Below are 22,391 nucleotides of genomic sequence, written 5' to 3' on the forward strand. Positions count from 1 at the left end.
ACCATCTGCACTTAGGAGGTTCCAGTCAATATTGGGAAAGTTGAAATCACCCATAACAACAACCCTGCTACTTTTGCATTTTCCCAGAATCTGCCCGCCTATGAGATCTTCAATCTCTCCATTGCTATTAGATGGTCTGTAGAAAACCCCCAATGCGGTGGCTGTTCCCTTGCTGTTCCTAACTTCCACCCGTACTGACTCAGTAGACAAACCTTCCTCAACAACCTTCATTTCTGTAGCTGTGATGTCCTCTCTGATTAACAATGCTACACCACCTCCTCTTTTTAAATGTTCTAAACCCTGGAACATCAAGCAACCATTCCTGCCCCTGTGATACCCACATCTCCTTTATGGTCACAACATCATAGCCCCAAGCATTGATCCATGCCCAAAGTTTGTCACTCTTATTTCTGACACTCCTTGCGTTAAAGCAGACACACTTTAACTGTTCCCTTTGTTTCATCGCGTGAGAAACCTTCCCACTAGATTTACTACATTCTGTCACTGTCCCATCTGCAATTGCCCCCCTCTCAGAACAATGGCTTTGATTCCTACCCCTCTGCCAAACTAGTTTAAACCCTCCTGAACCACACGAGCAAATCTCCCAGCCAGGACATTTGTGCCCCTCCAGTTCAGGTATAACCTGTCTTTCAGTACAGGTCCCACCTTCCCCAGAAAGTATCCCAATGGTCGAGGTATCTGAAGGCCTCCCTCCTGCACCAGCCTCGCAGCCACGTGTTAAGCTGTATTCGCTGACTGTTCCTCATCTCACTATCGCGTGGCACCGGTATCAAAATCAAAATCACTACTCTACTCATCCTGCTCTTCAGCTTCCAACCTATCTCTCTGCGGTCACTTTTCAGATCCTCCATCCCTTTCCTGGCTATATCATTGGTGCCAATATGTACCACGATTTCTGGCTGCTCATCCTCCCCCTTCAGAATCCTGTAAACCCGATCGGCGAAATTCTGGACCCTGGAGGCAAAATGTCTTCCGGGAGTCCCGTTCCTGACCACAAAATCTCCTGTCAATCCATCTATTGAGTCCCCTACCACTAGTGCTTTTCTATTCTCCCCACTTCTCTTCTGAGCCACAGTGCCAGGCTCAGTGCCAGAGACCTAACACCTATGGTTTTCCCCTGGTAGGCCGTTCCCACCAGCAGTATCCAAAACGGTAGACTTATTGCTGAGGGGAATGGCCCCAGGGGATACCTGCTCTGGCTGTTGGTTCCCTTTCTTCCCCCTGACTGTAACCCAGCCGTCCTTATCCTGGGTCTGAGGAGTGACCACCTCCCTGTACATCCTCTCAATATCTACTGAGATTATACTGATTCAAGATAAAGATTATACTGAGTTCAACAGAGTCACTCCAAAGGAACACCCTATCGTCGCCAGCCCAACAATAATCTTCAAGCTCGGATGGAACAAGCTGGGGGAGGGAAAAGAACCGTGAAGATACAGTTAGATGGGGTGGCTGTAATGGAGGCACATGTAAAACCAATGAACCAATCAACCGATAGAGAATGAGGTGACACAGGAAATCTTCAACAAAATCAACCTTGCCATGCCTACAGACTCCAGGAGGGCCAGAGGAGAATAAACCTGGACCAGAAAGAAAGAGGTGAGGCATGCCATTGGATTAATAGCACTCAACTGGCAATCCAACACTGACCCTAATCTGTGATAACTCTGATCTATTATTATAATCAGATACATTGAACAACAAAGATAGATCTTGACCGATACACAAAATATAAAATTTCCTCACACCTTTAAGTCGATGTTGTCCCCAAAGAACATGACTCCACTTGTGAATTTGCCCCATTCCCCTTATCCCATCCCTTCTGGAACATCTTCAGCTGATTCCCTGCTCTCCTGTCTCTGAGCCCCGTGACATTTTGAAACATGTTGGCATTTTAATGTGAGTATAAACAGCTCAGTGTCAGAATAATTCTGAGCAACTCGATTCTCTCCCCATTTCCAGATCTATTGGGGCTCACAGTCTCACAGCAGATGATCGAGGTTCCATTGTTGTTTATTTCTCGAGACAGCTGAGATAATCAGGGTCTCTCTCTCTCTCTCCCCCTCTCTGGGCGGATGGGATCAGTTCCTGTGCTTTGATCACAGTTTGGTTTTTGAGCTCCTCTTATGGCCCTGATTGCTCAGTGGGTCAATGCACCGACTGCTGTGATACTGAGCCATGCAGAGCAGGGAGGGCCCCAGCCTGGACTGAGGGATCTGCTCTCAGACACAACAGTGATGGGGAGACGGCATCTGGCACAGAGTATCTGAGGGGAGGGAGATCTCTGACAGATTATTCTGTGTTACTGACAGCACAGACACTGGCCATTCAGCCCAACACATCCGTATTCATGTTTCTATTCTGCAAGAGCCTCCTCCAAACTCTGCTCATTAAAACCCATCAACATCTCCCTCACGGGATTCTCCAGTTTCTCCGGAAATACATCAATGCTATTCCCCTCAATGATTCCATGTGGCAGTGAGTCCCACATTCCCATCACTCTCTGGGAAAATACAGTGCCCATTAAAGTGAAGAAGACTGGGTGTCATGGAGAACTCATGTTCCATCAGGCCCTCCTCCTGCTCCATCTCTGGGAGAAGGAGATACAATCTGAGGGAGAATTGTTGTCTTGTGCTCAGTTTGTAACCCAGCAGTGAGCCCGGAAAAATGGTGGAAATGGCACCGACAGGATTCCCGCCCAAGCTGCAGCCAATTCTGGGGCTGCCCTTTTGGAAGGATGCCAAGGCCGAAGGAATGGTGCAAGGGGAGATTTCCCAGAATGGGACTAGGAATGAGGCTCTTCAGTTCTGTGCAGTGACTCCCAAAGTGAGGATTGAGAGGATCCTGGTGGATTGTAAGGGAGCGGTGAGGAGGTTCTGGGCAATATGTTTCAGCTTGTGTTTCCCACAAAGTCAGACACAACTTGGCCATCCGTGCCTGGGGCTGCTTTGGGACTGAAGGATATGAAGGAGAGCAGCAGGCTGCCAGTCACTCCCAGGACAATATCCCAACCCCCTCCCATCCTCTCTCCACCCACCCCCAACTCCAAACTGACTTTCCCTCCCATCCTGATGAAAGAGCAGCACTCTGAAAGCTAGTGCTTCCAAGTAAACCTGTTGGGCTACAACCTGGTGTTGTATGATTTTTAATTTTGTGCACACCAGTCCAATACTGGCACCTCCAAATCATTCCCTCCTGTCTCCTGGCTTCAGGGATTCCCTGTCGCTGCTCTAACGGTGTATATTCCTCATTGTGCTCTGGAGGTTGTCTCTGCCTCTCAGAGTGGGGGGGTGGGGGAGTTAGAGCAGCCAATAACTCCTTGAGGATTGCAGTGAATGCCCAGAGGGAATGTAGAGTGATAGAGTCATACAGCATGGAACTAGACTCTTCGGCCCAACCTGGACACGCTGACCAGGTTTCTTAAACTGTACTCGTCCCATTTGTCTGCGTTTGGCCAATATCCCTCTAAACCTTACCTCCCCATGTAGCTGTCCAAATGTCTTTTTAATGTTGTAATTGTACCTGCGTTTATCACTTCCTCTGTCAGCTGTTTCCAGAAATGAACCCCCCTCGGTGAGAAAAAGTTGCCCCGCGGGCCTCTTTTAAACCATTTTCTTCTCACCTTAAACCAATTCCCACTTGTTTTGGACTTCCCTACTGTGGAGATAGACCTTGTCTCTTCACCCTATTTTATACACCACCATAAGATCACTCCTCAGCCTCCCTTGCTCAAGAAGAAAAAGCTTGAGTCTATCCTATCTCTCTGATACGAAACCTTCCAATCTTCTTGGAATTGATTTTTGCATCGTTTCCAGTTTAAGACCATCCATAAAGTCACCCCTCAGCCTCCTATGCTCTGCATTGATCCAGCCTCTCCTTAAAACTCAACATTTCCAGTTTCATTTTTAATTGTTTTTGCACCATTTCCAGGTTAATACCATCCTTCCTATGGCAGCCTCCAGATGTGGCCATACCAATGTCTTGTACAGCTGTGACATGACGTCCTAACTCCTGTGCTCAATGAATTGACCGATGAAGGCAAATATACCAAACACTGCCTTCACCACTGTCTACCTGCGACATCACTTTGAAGGAACTGTGTACCTTCCCACCTCCAGCCCCCACAACCCTGCCCTCCCTGTTTAACAACACCTCGCCAGACCCTACAATTAACTGTGTAAATCCGGCCCTGGTTTGTCTTATCAAAATGCAACACCTCACATTTCTCAGAATTAGACTCCATCTGCCATTCCTTGACCCACTGCCCCAGTGATCAAGATGCCATTGTACCCTCAGATAACCTGCTTCGCTGAACCGCTGTGAGCCAAAACAATAGTGTAAAAAGTTTCTTGTTCATTTATTTTATCAATTATGTAAATCTGTGTTCTGTTCTCAATATTCCCCATCAACTATGACCAAAATCATGATTTTCAAAATCCCATCAAACCTCCTCTTATCTCCTCTTCTCCCAGAGAAATACTCCCAACTTCTCCAAACTCTCCATGCAGCTGAAGTTCCTTGCCCTCTTGTTTTAGAAGTTTTCACACCACTGAGTTTACACTGGCATGCAATTGCTGCATTAATCCTCTTTCGAATCCATGGTGTATCATTTGCAAATCTCCAGTTGTCTGTCCCCACTGTTTGAAAGGATTGGAAGGTTACAGCCAGTGTCCCTCCAATCTCCACCATTACTTCCCTCAACGTCCTTCAACACATCAGCTTGGAACTGATGGATACGAAATCTGACTACGGTCAGCCTTCCCACTGTCTCCCATTATTAGTTTTTAATCTAATCAACACGTTATGTTTTAACAATTTGTTCACAAGAAATTAACCAGCATTTATTGCCCATCCCATTCCTAACTGACCTTGAAGTAAGTGACTTGCTCAGCCATTTCAGACAGCAATGAAGAGCCAACCATATCGCTGTGTGTCTGGAGTCACATGGAAGGTAAGAATGGCAGATTGGTCCCCTCAAGGACATTAGTGAAGCCAGATGGGTGACCATGACTAAGACAAGCTTCACTCTCCTGATTTATGACTTGAATTAATATTCTCATGAGATTTGAACCCAGATCCCCATCAGGACATTGGTGAGGCCACTTTGAGAATATTGCACTCAACTCTGGTCTCCCTGCTATAGGAACGATGCTGCTAAACTTGAAATGGTTCAGAAAAGTTTCACAGGGATGTTGCTGGGAGTGGAGGTCCTGAGCCACAGGGACAGGCTGGGACTTCCCTCCCTGGAGCGACAGAGGCTGAGGGGCAGCCCTACAGAGGAGCACGGAGAGGGCGAATAGCCAGGGTAGGGGAGTTCAAAACTAAAGGGCATAGGTGCAGGGTGAGACGGGGAAGATTCAAAAGGGCCTGAGGGGAAATCCCCTCACACAGAGGGTGGTGAATGTACAGAACAAGCTGTCAAAGGATGTGGTGGAGGCTGGCACAATCACACCATTTAAAAGGCATTTGGAGATGTACCTGAGTAGGAGGGGTTTAGACAGACATGGCCCAAATGCTGCCAAATGGAACCAGATCAGTCCAGGATATCTGGGCAGCATGGACAAGTTATTTCCGAGCTGCATGACTCGATGAGCAGTCGGGATTACTGGTCCAGTCATATTCCCACCATCTCCCCCTGAATTTTGTAGTAAAAATAATGGAGATGCCTATATTTCCATGAGCACAACAAATCACAGGAGGGAAGTGGACAGAAAGCCGGTGTTGAAACGATAATGTGATAAAATGAATGTCATTCACATGGTCTTGCCAGGACCAAACACTTGATGGGAGGGCCAGGAGCTTAACAATACACAATTTATATTTAAAGGCTGAGAAACCACCACCAAAAATACAACATAATTTCTTTCAGTGAGTTCTGTACCAACAAAGATCAGTGGGAGAGAATGTAGGGAGAATATTTTCCGCTCAGTGTTGGGGGTTTGGGGTCTGCCACTCATTTCCTGAAAACGGAATGGGGGCAGAACCCCTCAAGGTTTAAACATACTGGGAAATGCCCCACACCTTACAGGGCCACATCCCAAAAGGGGGAAGGTGGGATGACACTGGCGCTCACTTTTCCAGTTTCTCCATCAGTGACCGGCTGAGTGGCCTCTCGCTGGACACTTTCTTTCACATTTTCTGTAAATGCATTTTCTTTCACAGCTTCCCTCCAGAATTTCATTCCCTCATTGTGTCTGTGATTTAACATTAAAACATTCCCAACGTTAGCAAGCGGTCCTGTTTTCTCCATGTATGGGGAAGGGAAGAAATGATTTCAGATTAAACTATTCCTCACCCGGTGACTGTTTCCGAAATGCTGCAATTGTAATTTCTCCCTGAAGTTGTAAACTTGTTCCGGAAGCTGCCATCCTCTTCCTTTCTGTAAACGCTCAAAGGTGAGACATCGCAAAGTTTTCTCAACAGAAATCGCGTCGCTTTCAAGTGCCGTTTAATTCCATCTTGGGGAGAGTTTACCCGAGGGAGCTGCTCCAGTCACATCCAACCGACGGCGAATTAGTCCGAGACTCTGCGATGGACGGTGCCGGTGGATACAGAAAGGAAGCTCCGTATGAACTATCACCATCTCGGTGCTGCCTGAGCTGAATGTGTTCAGCAGCGCAGGGACATTGGAACTGAAAGGGATTTGAATCAGGAAATGCTGAGGGTGAACATGGCTTCCAGACAACAGGGAGAGAGTTGGACCGAGGAGGTAATCTGTCCCATTTGTCTGGGTTTCTTCACCGATCCGGTTACACTGGATTGTGGACACAACTTCTGCCGCTCCTGTATCACCCAGAGTTGGGAAAGGCAGGAGATAAACTCCTGCCCGGAATGTAGACAGGAGTTTCCGGAAAGAAACCTCAGGGGCAACCGGACCTTAGCGAATCTGGCCGAGAAAGCTCGAACATTAAATCTGAATCCACAAGAGAAGGAAAGTGAACATCACTGTGAGGAACATCAGGAAGAACTGAAGCTGTTTTGTGAAACTGACAAGAAATTGATCTGTCTGATTTGTAGAGATTCCCGGGAACACAAATCTCACAACTTCATCCAGATTACAGAAGCTGTTGGAATCTACAAGGTAAAAGGAAACCGATTCCATCCCCTGATTATTCCATCACATTTTCATGATCTAACACTTTTATTTTCTGATTTTCTCTCAATCCCAGGATCGGGTGAAATCTTCCTTGGATTCTCTCACAGGAAAAAAATCAGCAGCTTTAGAAATGGAGCGGGAGCAGAAACAGAAGATTTTCCAAATTCAGGTAAAATCTCCCGGGTTAGGCTTCAACATTTGATTTGTTCATTTGTTGTATGTTTTTTGCAGAAACATATTGTATTTATATTTCCCCTGACAGGAGGAATCCAACAGCCTGCAGACCCACATCAAATCCGAATTCACTAAAATGCACCAGATGCTGACTGAGAAAGAGCAGAGTTTACTCCGAGATCTCAGGGAACAAGAGGAAAACATTCTCAAAGCAATGGAGCAAAATCTGTGTGAAATTCAAGATAATTTAAATTCTCTTCAGCAGGAACTCTCACAATTGGAAAAACAATTGGAACAAACAGACGGAGTGATATTTCTGAAGGTGAGGGATTATGTTTCAGTTTAGTTCAGTGAAAGTGAACAGTCCCAACATGATGCAGACCCCCATCCTCCCTCATTCCCCCGTCACTATCTCCCTCTGCTGCTTTCTCCATCATTACAGTCTCCACTTTCCTGTTCAATAGATTTGTCTCAATCACACTGTGGGACCGTGGGTTCCACATTCTCACCACTTTCTTGATCAAGACATTTCTCCTGAATTCCCCATGGAATTGAATTGAAATGAATTTATTATCACGTGTACCGAGGCACAGTGAAAAGCTTTGTCTTGCAAGTAATACAGGCAGATCACAGAGTTAAGTAGCATAGACAGTAAATAACAGGTAACAGCAGCAAAAACAAAAATACAGGTACAGGCGAATGTTGAGAGTTTGTGAGTCCATTCAGTATTATAACAACAGTAAGGCTTAGGCCGAGATCACAAAGTTTAGTAATCAGTCTCGAGGGGATAATAGTGTTGAAGGCTGAACTGTAGTCAATGAGTAGGATTCTTATGTAGCTGTTCTTGGTGTCAAGATGTTCTAGGGAGGAGTGAAGGACACTGATATGGCATCTGACATGGATCTGTTGGTCCAATAGGCAAATTGGAGTGGGTCAAGAGTAGTGGGGAGGCCGGAGTTGATTAATGACATGACCACCAAAGTTAGGGCCACTGGGTGGTAGTCATTGAGACATGCTGCATGAGCCTTCTTGGATACAGGGATGATGTTGGCCCTCTTGAAACAGGCAGGGACAGTGGCCTGCTGCAGGAAGGGATTGAAGATGTCCGAGAAGACCTCTGCCAGTTGATCTGTGCATGCTCTGAGTGCATGGCCTGGTACTCCGTCTGGTCCCATCGCTTTCATTGGATTCATAGGAAGGAAAGCTGATCTGACCTCTGATGCAGTGGCTGTTTGGATAGGTTCATCTGGACTTCTCTTCACCGAAATCTTGCTCAAAGCGAGCATATAAGGCGTTGAGATGATCTGGGAGGGATATGTCATCGTCTGCTATCTTGCAGTGACTCTTTTTGGAACCTGTGATGTCAATCAGTCCTTGCCATAGTCACCAGGTGTCTGTCTGGGTCTCTGGTTTAGATCGGTGTTGGTCGTTGGCTGGCTTAATGGCTCTGCGAAGGTCATACTTGGATTCCTTATATTTGAGTGGGTCTCCTGAATCTGAAGGCCTCACGCCTGGTTTTTGACAGGTTCTGTATTTACTTATTGGATTTATTGGAATTATTTATAACTGGATGATGTTCACATACTCACATGTTTAAATTCCTTAGAAGTGAAAATATCTTCACTGAATCTATGGAATCAATCCCTTTCTTTATTGTAATTTTAAATATCAAAGTCAGATTTTTATCCATTAAAATATATTATTTTTTTTTTAATCCTTTGTAATTGTTAAAATTTTGTATTTATTCTTCTGGTCTTCAATATCCTTGGTGTCACATCCTCTTTCTATTCGATGCCTGCAACAACCAGAATTGGCAATTCTCAGCAGCTAGTAACAATGTGAGTGTTATTGCTGCTTTCTGGATATAGACAGTCAGTCTCTGTCAACTCAGATTGTGTTTTGTTTATTTCAGGAGGAAGTATCTCGGAAGAGAAGGTAGGACATGCACTTTACTGAAACTCAGTGCAAGTTGGTAAAATTACTCAGGAAAGTGTTTATGCTAAATTCCTAATCAATGAATGTTTAATATTTACAGGATCAGTGAGAACGGTTATGTGCTCTCACTAACAGATGGTACCATCTCCACTCAAACATTCTGCAGCCTCTTCCCTTTTCTTGCATGGAAAGAAATGCAGGAAGCCATTGAACCTGGTAAAGCTCAGATAAGTTCCTCTTTTGGCCTGATTTATATTGTATAATTTGTATTTTTGTTCATGCAAATATCAAAGTCTGTAATGCGCAAAATTTTAGTTAATAGGAATCAGTGCAAATCTCTCTACTTTTTTGAGTCATACTGAACACAAGGGAAGATGGTTGTGATTGTTCAAGATCAACCATCTCAGCTCACAAACATTTCTGGAGGAGTTTGTCAGAGTAATGGCTCAGCCTAAGCATCTTCAGCTGCTTCATGAATGGACTTCCCTCCAGCATAAGGTCAAGGTGGAGGTGATGAGATATTCACTAATGATTGCACAATAACAGCATCATTTCCAACCTCTCAGATCCTGAAACAATCCATGTTCAAATACAACGAGGCCATGACTCTGTCCAGCTGTTCAGCTTTGAGTTGACAAGTGACAGGTAACATTCGTGCCACACAAGTGCCAGGCAATGACCATTTCTAACAAGAGAGAACGTAACCATCAACACTTGATGTTCAGTAACAATTCCATTCATCACTGCGTCCTCCACTTGCAACATCCTGGAGGTTACCATTGACCAGAAACTGAACTCACTTGCCAAACTCACACTACAGCTACAAGAGCAGGTCAGAGAGTGAAAGGTCTGCAGCCAGAAACTTACCTACTGACTCCTCAGTTACTAGAGATTTGGTGTATAACAGAGGTCTCTCCACTTGCCTGGATGAGTGCAGCCCCAATTGTACTGAAGAAGCTCAACACATTCCAGGACAAAATGGGCTGCTTGAATGGCACTCCATCCAATACCTCTAACATTCACTCCCTGCACCACTGACACACAGTTGCAGAAATGTTAACAATTTTTTAAAAAGTGTGAGAAACTCACCAAGCCTCCTCAGAGAGCAACTTCCAATTATGCAACCTGAACTGACTGGAAGGGTAAGGATAGCAGATAGACAGGAAAACCATCACTTGCAAATTGCCCTGTATGCCATATACCATGCTGAATTGGGCCAAAATGCTGGAAATCCTCCCCTAACTGCCCAGTGGGTATCCCTCCCCTACATGGGTGACAATGGGTTAATGAGCAGCCTCCAGGATAATTAGAGTTGCACAATAAATGCTTGCCAAGACAGTGATGCAGAAGTCTCCTGAATGTGAAATATCATCTTCAGCTGGTCAGCTGTGACTGTTCAATCCCAAACCTTCACCAAGACAGGAACTCTCAGACACTGCTCTGTACGAGTTTTGAGAAGATTTGTAGCTCAGGTTGAGATTCTGGATGTAGGTTTGCTCGCTGAGCTGGGAGGTTCCTTTCCAGATGTTTCATCAACCTACCAGGTAACATGTAGGTTGTGGGCCTCAGGCGATTCCTGCTTTCTATTTATATGTTTGGGTTTCTTTGGGTTGGTGATGTAATTTCCTGTGGTGATATCATTTTCTGTTCTTTTCCTCAGGGAGTAGTAGATGGGGTCTAACTTGATGTGTTGTCCCAGTCAAAGTGATGTCCTACCTTATCTCATCAGAATGTCACTTCAATGAGCCTATACACACTACAGCACAGAGGAACTACGGCAGAGCAGAGGAAAATCACCTATACCGTGATTCAAAAAGAATGGATACCCAATGAACACAGTCCGCCAATTTCTCAGCAACAAACCCAAGGAGACAAAACACATCTAGAAACCCTAGCCACTTACCCCTACATCAAAGACATCTCAGAAACGACTGCCAGACTACTCAGACCCTTTGACAACATGGTAGCCCACAAACCCACCAGCACACTAAAACAACAGCTAATGAACTTGAAAGACCCTATATAGACCACAAGCAAAACTAATGTTATTTACAAAATACCATGCAAGGATTGTAACAAGCACTATATTGGACAAACAGACAGAAAACTAGCCACCAGGATACATGAACACCAACTAGCCACAAAACGACATGATCCTCTGTCACTAGTATCTTACATACAGATAAGGAAGGTCACCACTTCGACTGGGACAATACATCCATCTTAGGATAAGTCAAACAGAGAAATGCACGAGAATTCCTAGAAGCATGGCATTCCAACTGGAACTCCATCAACAAACACATCAAGTTAGACCCCATCTCCCACCCCTGAGAAAAAGAACAGGAAATTACATCACCACAAGAAATGACATCACCAACCCGAACTAACCCAAACATATAAATAGAAAGCAGGAATCATGTACACTGCTTTGCCTGAAGCCCACTGAAGATGTTACCTAGTAGGGTACCGAAACGTCTGGAAATGAGGCTGCCAGCTCAGTCCCTCTGTCTCCAGAGGCTGAAGAAGGGGGAGGTTGATCAGAGTTTGATCACTCTTTGATTTTTTTCACAGACCACTTGAGGCTCCGTTCTTAGTTTCAATGGTTCTATTCAAGCAAATACAGGGGACAGGTCCATTGTCAGGCTGATGCACAAACTCTGATTTAATTACAAACAAAGAGTTGATACTTTGTTCATTTCATAATCGATAACATTGATTCCATTAGCTTTGGGAAGTTGTCCGACCAAGATACTGCACACACTTCTGATGTGGTAATCACATGATCACTGGCCAATCTCCTCGATGTTCATGGTGATGACATCACAATGACCAGTTGTAGCAGTGCCCTGTACACCTCAGGGATTTACTGACATCATCAAGTTGAACAGTCTTGTGATGTAACGTCTCCCAGGGGTCAGCTAACACTGCCCCATAATCCCAGATAAACCTGGCTCCCTGTCAAATCCATCCATACTTTACAAATTTCATCAAGTGGAAACCTTATTCTTCCCAGTTGAATTGTTCTGAGGAAGGGTCACTCGACCCAAAATGTTCACTCTGATTTCTCTCCACAGATGCTACCAGAGCAGCGGAGCATTTCCAGCAACTTCTGTTTTCGTTTCTCATTTCCAGTATTGTCCCACTGTCCTCAACTACTCCGCGTGATTTAGTCTGTCAATCCCTGGAATAACCCTAGTGAACCTTCTTTGGACTGCCTCCAACACCAGCATATATTTCTCCTGATAAAACAGAACTATTCAAAGTATACCCAGAGCAGAGCCCACATTGCTGAACACCTACTCTCTGACCATAAAGATGATCTTGAACTTCTAGGTGCCTGCCAATTCAACAAAGCCTCCCCGTGTTTCCATGCTGAAATTTCCATCTCAGACTTGCTGCAGTGCTCCAAAGAAGCTCATCACAAGCTCATCTTCTGCCTTGGTACCTTGCAGTTACACTGAGTTGAACAATTTTGCATGGTACATCACTCACCCCCACAACCCCAGGTCCTGTTCTGTGTTGGCTGTTCCCACCAAAACCAACCCTTTTGTGAAGGTGAAATCATGCCTGACAACTTCACTCAAAATCTTTGAGAAGGTATTAAGCAGGATAGATGGGAGGAAATATAGGGATGTAATATATTTGGATTTTCAGGAGACATTTGATAAGACATCACACATTCAACTGGAGAGATAATTGTCTAATTAATAAAAGACTGAGAATTGGAATAGCTCGTAGATAGTGATGAGCCACACGGTTCAGTGCTGGGTCCACAATTATTTATGAAATACATAAATGACTTGGCTGTGGAAGGTGAATGCCAAGTTTGTAGGTAAAACAAAAAAAGTTGGGAAAGCAAGTGGTGAGGAGGACATAAGGAGTCTGCAGAGGACTATGGTCAGGTTGAGTTAGTGGACAATACTTTTGGCAGATGACATATAATGTAAAGGAACTTTAGGTTAAGGACATTGGCAGGAAGAATAGAGGAGCTGGATATTATTTAAATGTAGAAAGTGCAGGGAGTTATAGAACTAGGGATCTGGGAATCCTTATCCATGAATCACAAAGAACCAGCATCTAAGTTCAATGGATATGTTGACCTTTATTTCAAAGGGAATGCAATGTAGAACTAGGAAGCTTTTGCTAAAACTTTACAAGGGACTGGTCAGAACACAACAATTACAATGAAATGAGGGTAAAGTTATCTGAAGTGAACTGGGTGAATAGATGAGGAGGAATGACAGTAAACAAGCAGGGGAAGACATTTAAGGAGGTTCATCTCAGCTCTGAGCAAAAATATATCTGAGTAAGAGGAAAGGATCTAAGAACAAGATAAACTAAGGAAATTAGGCAGAGTATAATGTTGAAATAGTGTGAGACAAACTAATGGGGCTGAACGCAGAGAGGTTGCTTGGCCCTGATGGCTTACATCTGAGGATTCTAAAACAGGTCACTACAGAGATAGTGAAGGCATTTGTTGTAATTCTCCTTAAATTGTTTATTTCTGGAAAAGTACCAGAGGATTGGAAAACTGCTAATATGACATGTCTGTTTAATAAGGGAAGGAGGCAAAAAGCAGGTAATGATAGGCAGATTATCCCATGATCTATTATTGGAAAAATATTGCAGTGGATTATTGTGGAAGTAACAGTAGAATATTCAGAAAATCATCATCTCATCAAGCAGAGTCAGCAGGGTTTTATGAAAGGACATTAATATCTGTCTCAGTTATGAAAGCTTTTGAGGAGATCTCAACTATAGGGAATGGAACGGAAGGGAGCTAGTAGAGTTTGATTTGGACTTCTAGAAGCATTCGACAAGATACTTCAAGAAAGATTAAGAGACCATGGTATTGTAGGCAGGATTATTTGATGGAGAAAGAATTGGCATATGGGCAGGAAACAGCAGGTGGGGATAAGGAGTGCTTTTTCAGGTTGGTGACCTGTGACCAGTGGGGTTCCACAGGGATCAGTGCTGTGACTGCAAATGTTTACAATAAATATTAATGATTTGGAGGAAAGAAGTTAATGCACTGTCACCAAATTTGCAGACAATTCTAAAACAGGTGGATACAAACAATTCACAGGGACATTGATGGTTCAAGTAAATGGCATAAAGTTGGTAAATGGAGGATTAATTTGGGAAAGTTATTTATTTTGAAGAGAAAACAAAAGCACAAAGAATTATTTAAATGGAGAAAAACTGCAGAAAGGCGCACCACAAAGGCACTTGAGAGTATGTGTGCATGAAATGCAGAAAACTAGCACTCAGGGGCAGCATGTAATCAGGAAGAGCTATTGGAATGGTGGCCCTTTCAATGTGGTTGGAGTGTAAGAGCAGGGAATTACAAGGCCTTCATGGAGTACTGAAAGAGCAGCTGGGAATTTAAGTAAGTAATTGAGAGAGCAAAGTAGGTGCATGAGAAAACACTAGTGGCTAAAATGAAGGAGAATTCCAAGATATTTCATCAGTATATAAAGGGGAAGAGAATAAACAGGAAAATGGATCAAGGAGCAATCCAGGTATGGAGCTGGAGGACAGAGACAGGGTGTTAATTTACTATCTTGAATATGCCTTCACTTGGGAGAAGGACGATGTAAGTTAGAATTTAGAGTCATAGAGATTTACAGCATGGAAACAGACCCTTCGGTCCAACTCGTCAATGCCGACCAGATATTCTCACCCAATCCAGTCCCACCTGCCAGCACCCCACCCATATCCCTCCTATTCATATACTCATCCAAATGTCTTTTAAATGCTGTAATTGTACCAGCCTCCACCACTTCCTCTGGCAGCTCATTCCATACACGTACTACCTTCTGCGTGAAAACATTGTCCCTTAGGTTTCTTTCATTTCTTTCCCCTCTCACCCTAAATCAATGTCCTCTAGTTCTGGACTCCCCGACCCCAGGGAAAATACTTTGTCCATTTATCCTATCCATGCCCGTCATAATTTTGTAGACCTCTATAAGGTCACCCCTCAGCCTCTGACGCTCCAGGGAAAGCAGCCCCAGCCTGTTCAACCTATGGCTCAAATCCTCCAACCCTGGCAACATCCTTGGAAATCTTTTCTGAACCCTTTCAAGTTTCACAACATCTTTCCGGTAGGAAGGAGACCAGAATTGCAGGCAATATTCCAACAGTGGCGGAACCAATGTCCTGTACAGCCGCAACATGACCTTCCAACTCCTGTACTCAATACTCTGACCAATAAAGGAAAGCATGCCAAACGCCTTCTTCACTATCCTATCTACCTGTGACTCCACTTTCAAGGAGCTATGAACCCGCACTCCAAGGTCTCTTTGTTCAGCAACACTCCCTTGGACCTTACCATTAAGTGTATGAGTCCTGCTAAGATTTGCTTTCGCAAAATACAGCGCCTCACATTTATCTGAATTTAAATCCACTTGCCACTTCTCAGCCCATTGGCCCATCTGATCAAGATCCTATTGTAATCTGAAGTAACCCTCTTCGCTGTACACTACATCTCCAAATTTGATGTCATCTGCAAACTTACTAACTATGCCTCTTATACTTCTATCCAAATCATTTACATAAATGACAAAAAGTAGAGGACCCAGTACCAATCCTTGTGGCATTCCACTGGTCACAGGCCTCCAGTCTGAAAAACATCCCTCCACCGCCACCCTCTGTCTTCTACCTTTGAGCCAGTTCTGTATCCAAATGGCTAGTTCTCCCTGTATTCCATGAGATCTAACCTTGTTAACCAGTCTCCCATGAGGAACACCTTATTGAAGCCTAGATAGATCACATCTACTGCTCTGCCTTCATTAATCGTCTTTGCTACCACTTCAAAAAATTCAATCAAGTTTGTGAGACATGATTTCCCACATGTGGGGAGTTGGTTCTTGAGCAGACTGACACAGGGATAAAAGAAATATTGGAGGTTTTAGCAGTGAACAAATTCCCCAAGTTCCAGATGAGATGGAACCCAGTTGGCTTTGGGAGACTGGCTCTGACCCAAACTATTAAATCCTCTGTGGTCACAGGGAGATGCAGAGGCCTGGATGACAACTAACATGGTTCCACTTTTCAAGAAGGTGGTAGGGATAAACCAGAGAATGACAGAGCAGTGAGCCTCACATCAGTGGGAGGGAAACTACTGGAGAAAATGTGGAAGGAGAGAATTAATCTTCAGCTGGAGAGGCCAGGATTGTTTTGGGGTTAGTCAGCATGGCTTTGTCAGAGGGAGTTCATGCCGAACAAAGTTAACAGAGATATTTGAGGAGGTGATAAGGTGCATCAATGATGGCAGTGCAGTTGAGGTAGTTTATACATCTTTCAGCAAAGACCAGATCCCACATTTTGACTAAAAACGAGGGCAAACAAGAGACAGCGAGATGGATGGCCAGTAGATTTAGAGAAGTGATGACACAGCAGGATCAGTCAGACAGATGGGTGACTGCCAGGAATGGTAAGAAGGTAGTCCCGACGTCTCCTGAGGCTGTTCCCCTCTCAACCAGATATTCAGTTTTGTATACTGTTGAAAATGATAATCTCTCACAGAAATGTAGGAAAGGCACTCACATCTTGGACACTAAGATCAAATCTTATTTGGAGTTTGACAACATGTTTAAAAATAATTGTTGTCGGGGACTGTGCTGTCAAGGGCCCAGAAGGGACACTCTGTGGCAGTGAGCGTTTATCCAGGATTGTGTGTTGCTTTTTTGGTGCCGGGATTAAGGACGTTCCCAAAACGTTTTAAAGTGAGTTGTTAAAGCAGAGAGTCAGAAATGGAAGTTATTGTTAAAGCAGAGAATCAGAAATGGAAGTTATTGTTAAAGCAGAGAGTCAGAAATGGAAGTTATTGTACACCTTGGTGGGAATGACACAGTTATAAAAAGCTTGAGGATTTACAGAATGAACATAAACCATCAGGTAGAAGATTAATAAATTAAACCTCAAAAGTAGCAGTCTCTGGTTTACTCCCAGTGCCAAGCTTGAATGAGGGAGAGAGTGAAAGGATAAAGGAGATAAATGAATTGCGAAAGAGGTGATGTAATGTTCCTGGATTCAGTTTCTTGATTCATTTGAATCTTTTCTGGGACAGGGAAGGCCTATTCAAAAAGGATGGATTTCACCTAAACTGGAAAGGGACCAATATCTTGGTGGGAAAATTTGCTAATTAGAGTCAGAGTCATAGAGATATACAGCATGGAAACAGACCCTTCGGTCCAACCCATCCACGCCAATCCAATCTAGTCCCACCTGCCAGCACCCAGCCCATATCCTTCCAAACCCTTCCTGTTCATATACCCATCCAAATGCCTTTTCAAAGTTGCAATTGTACCAGCCTCCACCACTTCCTCTGCAGCTCATTCCACACAGGCACTATCCTCTGCGTGAAAACGTTGCCCCTTAGGTCTCTTTTATATCTTTCCCCTCTCACCATAAACCTACGCCCTCTAGTTCTGGACACCCCGACCCCAGGGAAAAGACTTTGTCTATTTACCCTATCCATGCTACTCATGATTTTATAAACCTCTACAAGGTCACCCCTCAGCCTCCGACGCTCCAGGGAAAACAGCCCCAGCCTGTTCAGCCTCTCCCTGTAGCTCAGATCCTCCAACTCTGGCAACATCCTTGTAAATCTTTTCTGAACCCTTTCAAGTTTCACAAAATCTTTCCAATCGGAAAGAGACCAGAATTTCAAGCAATATTCCAACAGTGGCCAAATCAACGTCCTGTACAGCCGCAACATGACCTCCCAACTCCTGTACTCAATACTCTGACCAATAAAGGAAGCCATACCAAATGCCTTCTTCACTATTCTATCTACCTGCGACTCCACTTTCAAGAAGCTATGAACCTGCACTCCAAGGTCTCTTTGTTCAGCAACACTCCCTAGGACCTTACCATTAAGTGTATAAGTCCTGCTAAGATTTGCTTTCGCAAAATGCAGCGCCTCATACTTATCTGAATTAAATTCCATCTGCCACTTGTCAGCCCATCAGGTCCAGATCTTCGTGTAATCTGAGGTAATCCTGTCCACTACACCTCCAATTTTGGTGTCATCTGCAAACTGTACCTCTTATGCTTACATCCAAATCATTTATGTAAATGACAAAAAGTAGAGAGCCCAGCACTGATCCTTGTGGCACTCCACTGGTCACAGACCTCCAGTCTGAAAAGCAACCCTCCAGCACCACCTTCTGTCTTCTACCTTTGAGCCAGTTCTGTATACAAATGGCGAGTTCTCCCTGTACTCCATGAGATCTAACCTTGCTAATCAGTCTCTCATGGGGAACCTTGTCAAATGCCTTACTGAAGTCCACACAGATCACATCTACTGCTCTGCCCTCATCAATCTCCCTCATCCCCACACACACACCCTCCCTCATCCCCACACACACACACACCCTCCCCCACCACACACACACACCCTCCCCCACCACACACACACACACCCTCATCCCCCCACACACACCCTCATCCCCACACACACACCCTCCACCCCACACACACACACACCCTCCACCCCACACACACGCACACACACACCCTCCACCCCCCCACACACACACTCCCCCTCCCCCCCCACACACACACATTCCCCCTCCCCCCCACACACACACACTCCCCCTCCCCCCCACACACACACACTCCCCCTCCCCCCCACACACACACACTCCCCCTCCCCCCCACACACACACTCCCCCTCCCCCCCACACACACACACCCTCATCCCCACACACACACACCCTCATCCCCACACACACACACCCTCCACCCCCCCACACACACACCCTCCACCCCACACACACACACACCCTCCACCCCACACACACACACACCCTCCACCCCACACACACACACACCCTCCACCCCACACACACACACCCTCCACCCCACACACACACACACACACACTCCCCCTCACACACACACACTCCCCCTCACACACACACTCCCCCTCCTCCCCCTCACACACACACACACCCTCCTCCCCCTCACACACACCCTCCTCCCCCCCACACACACCCTCCCCCCCACACACACACACCCTCCCCCCCCACACACACACACCCTCCCCCCCCACACACACACACCCTCCCCCCCACACACACACACACCCTCCTCCCCCACACACACACACACCCTCCTCCCCCACACACATACCCTCCTCCCCCACACACATACCCTCCTCCCCACACACACACACCCTCCTCCCCACACACACACCCTCCTCCCCACACACACACACATCTTCCTCCCCACACACACACACCCTCCTCCCCACACACACACACACCCTCCTCCCCACACACACACACACACCCTCCTCCCCACACACACACACACACCCTCCTCCCCACACACACACACACCCTCCCCCCACACACACACACCCTCCTCCCCACACACACACACACACACGCACACACCCTCCACCCCACACACACACACACACACACCCTCCACCCCACACACACACACACACACACACACACACACCCTCCTCCCCCTCACACACACACACACACACACACACCCTCCCCCCCCCCCCCACACACACACACACACACTCACACCTCCCCCACCCCATATATCCAGACCCAGGGACTGTCTCTAATTCTCTGTGTTTCTCTCCCAGTCTCTGTGACCCTGGATGTGGAAACAGCGAGTCCCCGGCTCAAGGTCTCTGAGGATCTGAAGAGTTTGAGATGCACCGGGGTCCCGAGGAGTCTCCCTGGCACCGGGAAGAGGTTTACAGACTGGGACTGTCCCTGTGTCCTGGGATCAGAGGGATTCACATCAGGGAGACATTACTGGGAGGTGAAGGTGGTGGGGAATAGGGACTGGAGTCTGGGAATAGCCTCAGAGTCTGTGGAGAGGAAGAGACGGGTCAGACTGATCCCGGAGAATGGATTCTGGATCATGGGGCAGGTTGAGGATCAGTTTTATATAAACTCCTCTCCTCGATCCCCTCTCCCTGTCGGTCTGATCCCCAGGAAGGTGGGAGTTTATCTCAGTTATGAATCTGGGACAGTTTCATTTTACAACGCGGACACCAAGTCCCATCTCCACACCTTCCCTGGGAATACATTCACTGGGAAACTTTATCCTTTCTTCGAGACTCGGGATTTAAACAAGTTTCTGAGAATCAGCTGTTAAAGGGGCGGGGCCTCCCTGACGTCACAATGACCCCCGGGTTTAGGGTCTGGGTCAGGGATTGGGGTCAGAAACCTCCCATTGACAACAGGATGTTACTGAATGTGTTACTGAATTCTGAGATTATACTTTGTATCATCACAACCAAACTGTCAATAAATCAGATACAAATATAAACGTCAGATGGTGAAAATAAAAAGTAAATTAAATATCTTGTGTCTCTCCTTCCTTCATTTACTCCCTGCTACAGTCCCATCCTCCAATCCTTCACCTGTTTCCCAGTCTGGAGCTGGGAATTCTCTGTGTTTCCATTTCTCACTCTGCACCTGGAACATGAAATCCTGAGGGAGAAATCCAAACACTGAAAGGTGACAAATCTGCATTTACATGGCATCCTCTACTGAGCTGTTTGTATCATTGGGGCGGAGATTTACACAGAATCTCTCTCAGAATATGCAATATCCCCAGTGTTTAACTGCCCGTTAACTCCGGTTTTCTTTGCACAGATGCTGCCTGACCTGCTGAGGTGTTGCAGCATTTTCTGGTTTTATTTCTGGTTTCCAACGTTACCCGGGATTTGTTTGAGTGCCACCGCCATCTGCTGGATGACATTGGTACTGAATAATATTGGGCCGCAGTACCATCTCCCGCCTGGCGGTGGCGGTGCTGTACCGTGTTTCTGGAAAAGCTCCGAGGTTCATCGATCAAGTTGTAAATTCACTGAAAAGTAGAAGTTTCCAGGATCGAGCAGTTGCTGTAATACAATGCATTTGTTAGCAAATAAGAAATGTGAGGGATTGATGGCAGTATGGATTAGAAGTTGGCTAAAAGGGAGGAAACAGAGAGTAGGAATAGATAAGCATTTCTCAGACTGGAGACGAGTGAAAAAGATGTTCCCAGGGCTCGGTTTTAGAACCTTTGCTTTTTCTGATTTGTCTATATGGGTGTTAAAGGCAACATTTCTAAATTTGCTTCTGATATTAACCTCGGGATGATATGGGTAATGTAATTTCTGCAGTTTCACACACTCTCTCACACAGGAGTCACACATTCTCACACACACACTTACACACACACACACACTCTTATACACTCACACACATCCTCTCTCACACACACACTCTCACACACACACACTCTCACACACACACACACTCACACACACACACACACTCTCACACACACTCACACTCACACACTCTCACACACACACACTCTCTCACACACACACACTCACACCACACACACACACACTCACACCACACACACACACTCACAGCACACACACTCTTTTGGTATGGGTGAGGTAATTTCTGTATTAAAACTGAGGTTTAATAAGTAAAGGCTAATTATGAGACAGATATTCAACTAGGCCATATGAGAACCTGAACCAGAAGTCACCTCTGTTATGTCAGGAACATGGTAACCTTGGGCAAGATACCAAGGAATGCTTTAGCTAGACACAGAGGGCAAAATACAATAGAAGCCCTTTATGACATGCAGATAAATGCTTTAACCAGCAGAATTGTTAAAAACAATATAACATTTAATTCAGCAGAATTGTTAAAATAATGTAACATTTAATTAAAGAATTGGCAGAGAAAAGCGTGAAATGTTTTAACCAATGGAATTGTACTAATGTTTTTGAATGTAAGAATAATGTATAAATATTACTGCTGTAAACCTTTCGTTGCGATTTCTTCCGAAGCCCCTTTGGAAGACGCCCAAACTTGCAAGTTTGAAATAAACATCCGTTGCTCATTTGTGTGTCTCGCAGCATTTCGATTTGCCACGGGAAAAACGGTAGCCGGAGGGGATGAGGGCTGGTGCTGACAGCTTGGAGTTCGCCTCCTAGGACGGGACCTTGTGGACAGTCTCCCTTGAAGTCAAGGGTTAAAGGACAGTCCGCGGTCGGCAGAGTGTGGAGGCAGAACCCGGTTGATCTGAACCATAGCCCTAGTGTAGAATAGTTAGCCGAGTGTCAGGGACTATTCTCCGGAGATTTAGAATACCTAGACAGAAGTCACATATA

At 45.5% G+C, this 22,391-nt stretch overlaps 1 protein-coding gene across 1 annotated transcript; it reads left to right on the plus strand.

Annotated features, from left to right (window-relative positions):
* Positions 1-6,247: 6,247 nt before the first annotated feature.
* LOC132832683 (nuclear factor 7, brain-like) lies at positions 6,248-20,568 on the plus strand. The gene is made up of 6 exons (XM_060850776.1): positions 6,248-7,102; positions 7,191-7,286; positions 7,380-7,613; positions 9,204-9,226; positions 9,327-9,442; positions 19,842-20,568. The coding sequence occupies exons 1-6, from the start codon at positions 6,677-6,679 to the stop codon at positions 20,360-20,362; spliced, it is 1,416 nt and encodes a 471-aa protein (XP_060706759.1). The 5' UTR covers positions 6,248-6,676; the 3' UTR covers positions 20,363-20,568.
* Positions 20,569-22,391: the final 1,823 nt, after the last annotated feature.

Source organism: Hemiscyllium ocellatum, chromosome 35 (assembly GCF_020745735.1).
Source record: "Hemiscyllium ocellatum isolate sHemOce1 chromosome 35, sHemOce1.pat.X.cur, whole genome shotgun sequence".
NCBI lineage: Eukaryota > Metazoa > Chordata > Chondrichthyes > Orectolobiformes > Hemiscylliidae > Hemiscyllium > Hemiscyllium ocellatum.

Coding starts and splice junctions, on each gene's coding strand:
- LOC132832683 (XM_060850776.1), top strand. CDS start 6,677: ATGCTGAGGGTGAACATGGCTTCCAGACAACAGGGAGAGAGTTGGACC. Junction 7,287..7,379: donor AGAAGATTTTCCAAATTCAG/GTAAAATCTCCC, acceptor TTCCCCTGACAG/GAGGAATCCAACAGCCTGCA. Junction 7,614..9,203: donor ACGGAGTGATATTTCTGAAG/GTGAGGGATTAT, acceptor TGTTTATTTCAG/GAGGAAGTATCTCGGAAGAG.